The 10,215-nt window shown below is 56.0% G+C and overlaps 1 protein-coding gene across 1 annotated transcript in view; it reads right to left on the bottom strand.

The window, feature by feature from the left end:
• The window catches only part of LOC120869458 (phosphofructokinase, platelet), a 53,234-nt gene that overhangs the window by 336 nt on the left and 42,683 nt on the right, over nucleotides 1-10,215 (bottom strand). Inside the window, exons 17-21 of the mRNA XM_040248776.1 lie at nucleotides 5,594-5,758; nucleotides 4,498-4,559; nucleotides 4,143-4,254; nucleotides 2,560-2,659; nucleotides 55-157 (exon numbers count right to left, since the gene is read on the bottom strand). Of these exons, the coding sequence (XP_040104710.1) occupies nucleotides 55-157; nucleotides 2,560-2,659; nucleotides 4,143-4,254; nucleotides 4,498-4,559; nucleotides 5,594-5,758 (542 nt within the window). The remainder of the gene's footprint in view (nucleotides 1-54; nucleotides 158-2,559; nucleotides 2,660-4,142; nucleotides 4,255-4,497; nucleotides 4,560-5,593; nucleotides 5,759-10,215) is intronic.

The following is a 10,215-nucleotide window of genomic DNA, read 5'->3' as shown; positions in this document are numbered from 1 at the left end:
CAAGGGTAGGGCCCACCCGGGGGGCCTCCCCCCGCCCTGGCCTCAGGTGCTTACTCAAAGTCTGTCTCCTTCTTCAGCTCTGCCACGGGCTGGAACAGCAGTGTTCTCTTGCTGATTCCCAGCACACACACAGAGTCCTCACTTAAAAATTTTTTTCCTATGAAAGGTAGAAAGATGATGTAAGAAAACAAGAGGTGAGGTCTAGATATTGGCACAAATTACCAAGATTTGGAGAGCTGTAGGAACTCCAGAGAAGAGGGTAAATTGTGTGTTTTCATGCCAAACTTCACAGATTCAGACAAAAGCAGGTCTGTAAACATGGAAGACATGCAGCTGTCACTCTCCCTACAGCAGAAGCACAGCCAGGACACAGGCAGAGGTTTATCAAACATCCAAAATCAGGACTCTTAGAAACGCTCTCCCCAGGGAACCCCCAGGCCTCTAGGATGCTAGAACAAGTCAGCCCTCTACACAGAGAGGAACAGAGGGGATGCAGCCTAGGTGCACCCCAGGGAGACAAGGTGAGTGTAACATGAGCAAGTCAGCTAAAGAAAATTCAAGGGACCATCCATCTCATTCAATGCAAAAGTGTGTCCTAGCCTTCATGACTGAAACAATTCTTAGCGAACATCAGAGCATCCAGTATCCACCAAAGACCATCAGCAAATAAGTTGCAGAAAGACTTCACTTAAATATTAGGGAGAATTCTGAGTCATGAAGCACTGAGGTGTTTGCTGTGTTATCCAGGAGACAAGACAGGAGTTCTGTCACTACGCCTGTTGGGGTTTCTCTGGAGGAAACTCCTCCACAAAAAGTCAAGGAAGAAAAAGATGTGCATGCAGATGCTGTGTGTGAGAAAACCAAGAAAAGACATCCATGCGGATGCTGTGAGAAAACCAAGAAAAGATGCATTTACACATAATTACTACAATTTACATCAGTGTATAAAAATAAGTTGTATTTCTGTACTCCAGCAGTTAAGAAATTGTAATACCCTTTACAGTGATTTTATATTTTTAAAATCACTAAGTCAGGAATAAACTTATAGTCTATAGCTTTATGGAAAACAATGCTTTAGTAGCAAAGGGTCTAAAATATATGGAAGTTAAATTGTTCATGAATTAGAAGATATTTTAAAAATGTCAATTCTTCCTTCAAATTACTTGTTATTTATGTAATTTGTTATTTACATGTAATCCCCACCTCCAAAAATCCAACAGAACTGATGGACACAGAGTCAGGAATAGCTGGAACTGGGAGAAAGCCCAGATAGGACTACTGATGGCAGTGATTGTTGGCCAAGCTGGAATATCGGCACGACTGCTAACTGCCCAAAAAAGAACCGAACAATCCAGAAACAGGCCCTTAAGTTTCTGGGTTCCTGTTCTTGGATGGAGATTAATTGTCCTGCAGATTGGGGGGAATGGATTTTTCAGTGGCTAGCACCCAAGTAATTATTCACATGGAAAAAAATTAGACCTTAAATATTACACCAGTTCAAGTGAGCTAAAAACCAAATGGAGAAGGTGAATATTTTAGTAACAAAAAGCTCAAACCTTCAAGGACAAAGTTTAAAAAACCGACTACATTACTAAATTAAGAGTTCTTCATAAAAAGATAACAGAAAACGACAGGGTTTGCCAAATGGGAGATACATATCTGCAACCTGTGACTCAGAATATAAAACATGGACCTTTTCCAACATACAATATCAAAAATACTTAAAATGTTTTTAAATTCTAGGAAATAACAGCCCAAACAATCAGATAACAGGAAGAATTAACAGAATAAATGAGTGCTGGACCAGCAGGAGGGGCCTGGCCGTCTCCCTGCTGACCTGGAGGGTCAGCCTCTGGCAGCCACAGGCGGACAGGATACCCACCATCACAGCAACAGCTCAGAGGTGACACAGATGGGTGAGCCCCAGGGAGGGTGGGGTCCCACCAGTGAGCGTGTGGTGGGCAAAACTGGTCTGGGGAACTGGCCTCGCTGGGCCTGGGCAGCGGCTGTGACCCTGGAACCACTTGCTCAGGGCCAGGTGGGTTCCAGGCCATAGCAGAGACCAGCTCCCCTCAGGTAAGCCACAAAACCAGAGCCTTTGAAGGTTTAATCCTGCAAAGTCAAACCCTGAAGGAAGGATCGCAGGCTGCTGCCCTGGGGAGGGGCTCAGAGGTGGAGAGAGGACCTGCCGGGGAGGAAGCTGTCCAGGTGCCTCCCCGTCCCTTGCTGTCTTCCCCAAAAAGAGAGGCCATAAAGGAATAATGGAAGGTGCCAAGCGTCTTAGGTAAAAGCCAACTCGTCAGCACAGCAGAGAAACAGGGAAGGTCACAGTAGGTCTGGGGCCCTCAGAGTGGGCAGTTTCTTCCTACGTGAGCGGAGTGCCTCCTGCAGTAATTAGCATTCTGTTTCCTTAAGTACATTTATTCCTAGTTATAACCTAAGTCAAAAGCAGCAGCTGCAGAAGTCACGTGCAGCCCAAAGCCAGATGGACATGGGGCAGAAACGCGCCTGCGCAGAGCACGGCCCTCCCAACCCACGCCGCCTGCCACCAATTGGTACCTTTCCCCGCGGACTCCCTCAGCTTCGAGCTGATCCACTGCATGGCTCTGGCGGAAATTTTGGTTCCAAAGTTTCTGTCGAACGGAGAAGGTGCCCCACCCTGTGGTTGGTCAGAGTTACACGAGTTAGACACCAGCACCTTCCTGGCTGTTAGCTTTTAAAATGGAATGGAAGTTACAATAACTAACAAAATTCACGTCCTATTTCTAAGAAACTCTGTAGTTTGTAAATACGAGTTTGGGGGTCTATCTCCTTGTACGTGACTGGGACCAAACCAACCACAAGAAACCCTGTCACTCCTGCAGCCAAAATCCCCAGTCAGGTGTCGCTGCTTCCTGAGGAGGTGGCTTTTAATCAGCCAGACCCTGAGCACCCTCCTCACATCAGCATCTTCATCAGGACCTCTTCAGCTTGTTGGGGAGGCCATGGGGAAGAGTCATTCTCTTAAGAAGCTGGTCCACTCTGTGGGCTCGCTTTCAGAAAGACCTACACACGCCTACCACACACGCCATCGTGTAACTTGAGGGCAGTCAGTGAGTTTGTGGACCCTGCACTACAAGCTCCTGAGACAAGGACTGAAAGGAGGTGATGGGCAGGCCTGCTGTCAGGGGACCAGGTCCCGCGACTCCACCCCAACTGCCTGCCCTGTCTGGGGTGCGCTGACGTGCATACCCCAAGATTCTGTCCAAATCGCTCTGATTTCACGCAGATCTCAAAGAACTCATTTGTCTGACACTCTAGTTTAAATGGGTATGAAAGCCTGATACTGAATCAAAGTATACTGAAGAAAAGTTATGACCAACCTAGACAGCATATTAAAAAGCAGAGACCTCACTTTGCCAACAAAGGTCCATCTTAGACAAAGTTATGGTTTTTCCAGTTGTCATGTATGGATGTGAGAGTTGAACTCTAAAGAAAGCTGAGCACCAAAGAATTGATGCTTTTGAATTGTGGTGTTGGAGAAGACTCTCGAGAGTCCCTTGGACTGCAAGGAGATCCAACCAGTCCATCCTAAAGGAAATCAGTCCTGAATGTTCATTGGAAGGACTGATACTGAAGCTGAAGCTCCAATACTTTGGCCACCTAATGCAAAGAACCAACTCATTGGAAAAGACCCTGATGCTGGGAAAGATTGAAGACGGGAGAAGGGGACAACAGAGGATAAGATAGTTGGATGGCATCACTGACTCGATAGACATGAGTCTGAGTAGGCTCCAGAAGGTGGTGATGGACAGGGAGGCCTGGCGTGCTGCAGTCCATGGGGTAACAAAGAGTCAAGACAGGACTGAGTGACTGAATTGACTGACTGAATCAAGTACTTAATTTGAATGCGTCTTTCCACTTAACTGGTGTCACTATGTATATGGAGGTGGACCGTTTTCTGACAAAGCCTGTCTGCTCAACTGTCAGAACAGAAAGTGTTCCTGAGGCTGATGATAACTGGTTTAACAGCATACATGGTTCAGATGCCGATTTTAATCACTGTGGAATTGACTTAGGAATACATTTCCTTTTTGCAAAACGGCTAACAAAGACCATCCAAGTGAGATAAGGCGTGAGGCCATGCCCCGCCCGCGGCCCACCTGCTGCATGTGGCCCAGCACATTCTTCCTGCAGTCGAACACGCCCTTGCCCTCCTCGGAGTAGAGCTGGTAAATGAAGTCAGTGGTGTAGTTCTCGCTGCAGCTCTCGTTCCTGCAACACACAAGCCCAGGGTCGTCCCGCCCCGGCAACCATGCCACCCTCGCTCCTTTATCGCCACGGCGTCATTGTGACAGAAACCACTGAAAGAATCTTAAGAACAGAAACTGACGACCAAGCAAAACTGGATCTCTAAAAATGGCCCTTGAGTCATTTAAATGCCCGCTGGTCTGAACACGGAGCGAGCGAGACCATGCGGAGGAGGAGCAGCCGCGCTCGGGGACCATGGGCTGTTACCTGAGCACGAGCCCCCTCTGGATGCTGGTCTTCATCTTCTCCGTCAGGTGCTCCACGTTGGACTAGGAAAGTCAGGACACTGTGATTAGGTGCCTGCTGTGTGCCGGGCACTGCCCCAGGTGCGGCCGGCATGGCTGCTCTCAGCTGACCTCGTGGCAGAGGGGACAGTGGACAGGGACGTGTTGGCTAGTGACACCCACTGTGGACAGCGGCACGTGGAGACCACAGCTGGGGCGGGGGGAGGGGGTCATGGCGTCAGTGCACCGCTCGGGTCCGCAGGTGATGCCTGAGGGGTGAGCGGTCCCCTGGACACTTCACTGTGTGCTCTGTGTGCTCGCCTAAGGCTGCTCCCCAGGGCCCCAGCCAGCACCCGCGCCTGCTATCTCAGAGGAACACGGCTGTCACCTGGCTTTACACAGAGACTCCTGACCCTGCCTAACAGGCACGTTCAGGCAGGAGGATTTTCTAAGGAAGGACACGGCTTGAGAGAGGACGTGTGCGAGAAAAAGGGAGCGAGGACACACGAGCACAGGTTCCAAAGGAGCCGGCTGCAGAAGAGCAGGCGGACTGTGAGTTTCCTGTCCTGATTTTGGGGGCGACACTCCCCCGGGCTGCATCCTGGCCAGGGCAAGCCTCCCCAGGGAGCGCTGGGCAGACCTCCCCATGTCATCCTCCCCGTGTCCTGGGCCACAGGGGACCAGGGGCTCCTCCAGGCGGGGGTCTGTCCTCCATTGCTGCACAGTTCCCCTGGCTCAGACCCACAGGGACCCCAAGCTCTGGCTGCCTGTGCACCCGAGGCCTGGACATGGTGGCCATGAGCCGGCAAGGCCCCAGGCGCCTAGCACATCCGTGTCCCTGCAAGTGTAGGGCCTCCAGGGAGGGCGTTAACTGCTTCCCAGGTAAGCATGTAAGAGACACAGTTACAAACTCGGGGTACGAGCAGCAGGTGCCCTGGAACCTGTTCCAGGGGTCACCCTGTCCCTGCACATGGAGCTCTAGTGCCTCACTGGTGTCTGTGATGTGGCAGGGGGGTGGGGTGGCTCCTGAGACCCTGGACCTGTCGGTCAGCGACCCCTGGGGCCCTGTGTCCACGCACCTGCAGGTCCCGGATGTCGAAAGGCTCCTCGAAGATGTAGGCAGCGTCTGCACCAGCCGCCAGTCCCCCCATGTTGGCCAGGTAGCCGCAGAAGCCCCCCATGGTCTCGATGATGAACACGCGCCGCTTGGTCCCGCTGGCCGACTGCTTGATGCGGTCGCATGTCTGCACGAGGGGACACGGTCAGGAGACGCGGACACCGCCCCATGGCTGGCCCTGACCTCGGGCGGTGTGCTGTGCCCTAGGCCCTGGCCTCTCAGGGCTCGTTAGCAGGCATGTCCCTGCTCTGTTCTCTCCTGAAACACTCCGGGGACACGTGGGGGGAAGAAGACTTTGTGCACCAAAGTGTACCACCACCAGTGGGGAGACCTTTGTTCCAAGACTTCGGATTAAACATGAACAAGCACTGTGATCACCAGACCGGCCCCATTCCGTCACCCATGATGACCCCTCCAGCATCTGTGATGGATCACCAGCCTCCCCCAAAACAGACTGATCTCATCCAAACCCAGGGTGTATTTCAGCAGCTGGGCAGCTCCACGTTCTCCAGGAGCCCAGACAGGAAACCATGTCAATGCGCCCGTCTCCTCCTCTCGGTGCTCAGGCCTGGGGGTGCCCGGCCAGGTGGGGAGACACACAGGACCGTGGTGTCCATGGGTCCTTCATGTGGTGTTGGAGCACCAAAACCTGCCTGCCTGGCCTCTGTCTCAGGAATTCAGCGTGGGGGATGCACAGACCCCCTGGGCTGCAGGTCTCGTGGGCTCCCCTCCTGACCCAGAACAGCAGCTATCACCACCAGCCAGAAAAGCCCCTCTCCTGTGAGGCCCAAGCACCCAAGTCTCACCCCAACCCAGATGTGCCCGTTGGCCTCAACGGCAGAGGTCCCGGTGACAGCCTCCTTGTCTAACCATCAGCTCAGAACCTGTGCTCAACTGCCATTTACCAGGGCTCTTTGCCCAGCTGAGACGGGAACCCACCAGCACAGGGGGTTCTGCACCTCTGGGGGTCCCCAGTGGGGGAGGACACGGGTCCCACTGCCCACGGCACAGGCCAGGCAGCCAGGGTGCTGATGGGTGAGGGTCAGTGCTGATGGATACCAGGTGGGCAGGGCTCAGAGACACTGGTTCCTTGGAGCCTGGGTGACACCGGCCTGCTGGGGCCCCACTCGGATGGGGCTGGGAGGGACTGTGGGTGAAGGCCCCCAGGAAGGGCATCTCCTCCCCGCCTCCCTGTGACCTGGGCTCCACTGGATTCTCATACCCCCAGCACCGGGTCCCTCTGCCCACCCCCTTGCTCTGCGTCCTGTCTCCTCCAACACCACACTGCCGCTGATCACCTGGGGGCAGCTCGGGGCTTTTGTCCTGGTAGGCAGGAGCAGGCTCACCCAGAGCCCCCGAGGGAACAGCCCACCGAGAGTCAGCACAGGTGGGCTCCTCAAGACAGGCTGGGCGGAAACTGTGCTAACCCAAGCTGATGAGAAGCAGGGCTCCTTTGCCCTGGAAGATTCAACAGGTTCCCCGTTCCGGTTCTCCTTGAGTGGGAAAGACAGACCCTACGGGACCCCTGACGGGCCGTCTCCTTGAGCAAACGCAAAGATCTTACCTCCACAATCACGTTCAGGCTTGTGTCACAACCTATGCTCAGGTCTGTGCCTGGGACATTGTTGCTAATGGTGGCGGGCACCATACAAACGGGGATGCAAAACTCAGGGTGGCTGTCGCGGTTCTTCGACAGCTCCAGCAAGCTCTGGAAAGCCTGAGCAGAGCGGGGGCAGGTCAGCAGGGAACCCACATCCATGACGGCCAATGGGGAGGAAGCTGCAGGGGGGGGGCCACCGGCGGGGGGGACTTGGGGTGCAGGGTAGACCAGCAGTGGGGATTCAGAGCACAGGGGAGACCAGCAGGGGGCTCGGGGTGCAAGGGGAGACCAGTAGTGGGCACTCAGGGTGCAGGGGGAGACCAGCAGGGGGGCTCGGGGTGCAAGGAGAGACCAGTAATGGGGACTCAGGGTGCAGGGGAGACCAGCAGTGGGGGACTCGGGGTACAGGGGAGACCAGCAATGAGACTCGGGGTGCAGGGGGAGACCAGCAGGGGGACTCAGAGTGCAGGTGAGACCAGCAGGGGGGACTCTGGTGCAGGCCCAGAGGATACAGGCCAGGGCAGGCGGGCAGCAGAGCAGGGCCAAGGCGGCACGGGGTTAGTGGTGGACGAACAGCCAGGCCTTTCTGGCATCAGGAGGAGATGTGGACGGCCACTTGGAGGGACCTTAGGGGCCAGGCTGCTGGGACCCCTCGGAGAGGTAATGCCGGATGGCTGGGGAGGCAGACGCCCGCGCAGTCCCCTTTGCCCGGGCCATGTGACCCTCACGGAGAGCCCTAGGGGGTTCGGGATCCCCGGGAAACAATTGGGCTCTGATGTCAGAAAAGCAGGCTGCTCTCAAGCACACGACCAGGGCCCAGACCTCCCGCCTCCGTGTTAGTGCAAGTAACTTGTTAGTGTCCCGGTCCACCACCCGCCCCTGAGGCCACAGCGCCCCATAGCCAGATGCTCGCAGAACCCGGGCTCTGCCCTGTCTTTATTCCTCCCGCTTGGAGCCACTTCCCACGCCTTGCGCGGGGAAATTCCTGGCAGGATGACCTGGGCTTTCCTGAGAGCATGGCTTTCTGCCGGCCCTGCCTCTTCCATCCCCAGACTCCCAGACAGGCCAGGTTCTGGGGTCTATGGCCCTAGGACATGTGGACGGTGAGCCCACGCTGGGTGAGTCCAGGGAGCAGCCATGAGGAAGGTCAGGGGGTTGCTCACCTGCCCCGTGCCCCACCACCATCCTCAATCACCACCCCACCCAGTACAGCCCAGATCCCCACGGGGTACCTCCCCAGCCCCCATGCAGCTCAGGGCCACCGTGGGGCTGCCCGGATGCCTGCTGGATGGAGGGGTCGTAAGCTCCGTGGTTAGACGGGCTCCCAGGCTGTCTGCACCCCCCAGGACGCTCTGGGTGGGGTCACCTGGCATAGGGGGCGGGCGGGGCGCCGGCACCTTGAAATCTGACGGCAGTTCTACACCTGTACATTCTTCCCACCCTCTCTCTGACTGCCATCACTCCCTGCTTTTCCTCTGATCTCTGGAAAATGAGACAGACACTCAGAGCCAGGAGAACCCTGCCCAGGACATGAGCCCGGGGCCCTGGGGGCAATGCTGAGTGAGCCAGCCACCTGGGCAGCACCGAACTCACGTCAGCTGAGGCTCCGAAGGGGACCAGCACGTGGCCCAGAGGAGGAGACGCAGCCCCCTCTTTGGCTTCAGACTCTCTGAACCCAAGCCCTGAGGACCAGCGCCTCCCTGGGACCCCGGGACCTCGTGATGGCGTAAGTTCCCTGGGATCTGTTTCCAGGAACGCATCTGTAAGCTCAGCACCCAGACTGATGAGGAGGGCACGTGAGGACAAGGGTTAAGTGTCCAGAGGCTGTGCCACCTGACGACAGCAGGCCACCTCGGGGTTCACCCCCTCGGCCCCCTGGGATATTGTGGCTGAGGGCCCTAGGCTGCAGGGTCATCCTAACATCATGCGGTCAGCAGCATCCAGGCCGATACTCACCAGACACCATGCCCCACCTCCCCACCCCCGGCCACCCAGTTCTGACGGCCAGAGTGTCCCCCAACGTCGCAGACGTCCCCTGGGGACAAAGTCACTTCCAGACCACCCTGGCCTCTGAGCGGAAGAAAGCGGCTGGGGCAAGAGGTGCCTGGGGCTGTCCCCGAGGCCAGGAGGTGGCACTCCCACCATCAGGACATCCAGACCCCAGATCCCAGGCCACGGAGGCCTGTCCTGAGAGCACAGCTGACCGGACAGACGAACAGACCCTGCACTGGCTCTGGAAGCTGGAGAGCCTCCTGCCTCCCGGGGAGGCTCGCGAACGATGACCCTCAGGCCCTCCCCCAGCACGGTCCTGCCTGCCGCCCCCTTCTTCAATGTGCCCGGCCCAGCCGAGGGCCAACCAAACCCAGGCCTCCTGAGAGACTCAACTGCACTGCGGCTCAACACACACAAGCTGGGGAACCAGTTGGCCTCCCATCCCCCAGCTCCAGGACCCACTGAGCAGGCCCAGCGCAGGGGCATCTCAACCACCGCCTGACCACTGGGCACGAACTTAGCAGCAGAGCAACACCCCCAATTTGTGGGGCAGCCTGGCCCATCACCAATGGTGACCCTGGCTCCAAGAAGCTCCAGTAAAGAAAAGCCTGAATGTCAAGGGCCATGTAATAAATCTCAAAACCTCTTGAAGGGAAGCAGGATGGACCACGTGGAATTTCCCCAGACCTGTCCTGGTTTTCAGATTTTCAACAACCCATGTGTAGAGAATCTCTATCACTTGGAAAAGTAATTCTTCGTAGCAGAGGAGCCTGGGATTAAGAAGTGGGAGCACCCTGTCCTGCTGAGAGTGTGTGAAAGGCCACAGGGGACACACACCGACCCTGGTCAGGACCCACCGATGACGGCCCCTGGAGTTCCTGCCACCCCCGGGGTCTCGTTAGGCGACAATCAGGACACGAACTCCAGCTGCTTCTACTGCAAGCGTAGCGAGAGCATCTCAGACCCAACCACACGGGAGCAGAAGTGACACA

Source organism: Oryx dammah, unplaced genomic scaffold, assembly GCF_014754425.2.
Source record: "Oryx dammah isolate SB20612 unplaced genomic scaffold, SCBI_Odam_1.1 HiC_scaffold_10, whole genome shotgun sequence".
In the NCBI taxonomy this organism is placed as follows: domain Eukaryota; kingdom Metazoa; phylum Chordata; class Mammalia; order Artiodactyla; family Bovidae; genus Oryx; species Oryx dammah.
Note: the sequence above shows the minus strand (reverse complement) of the source record. Positions and strands in the feature narration are given on the sequence as shown.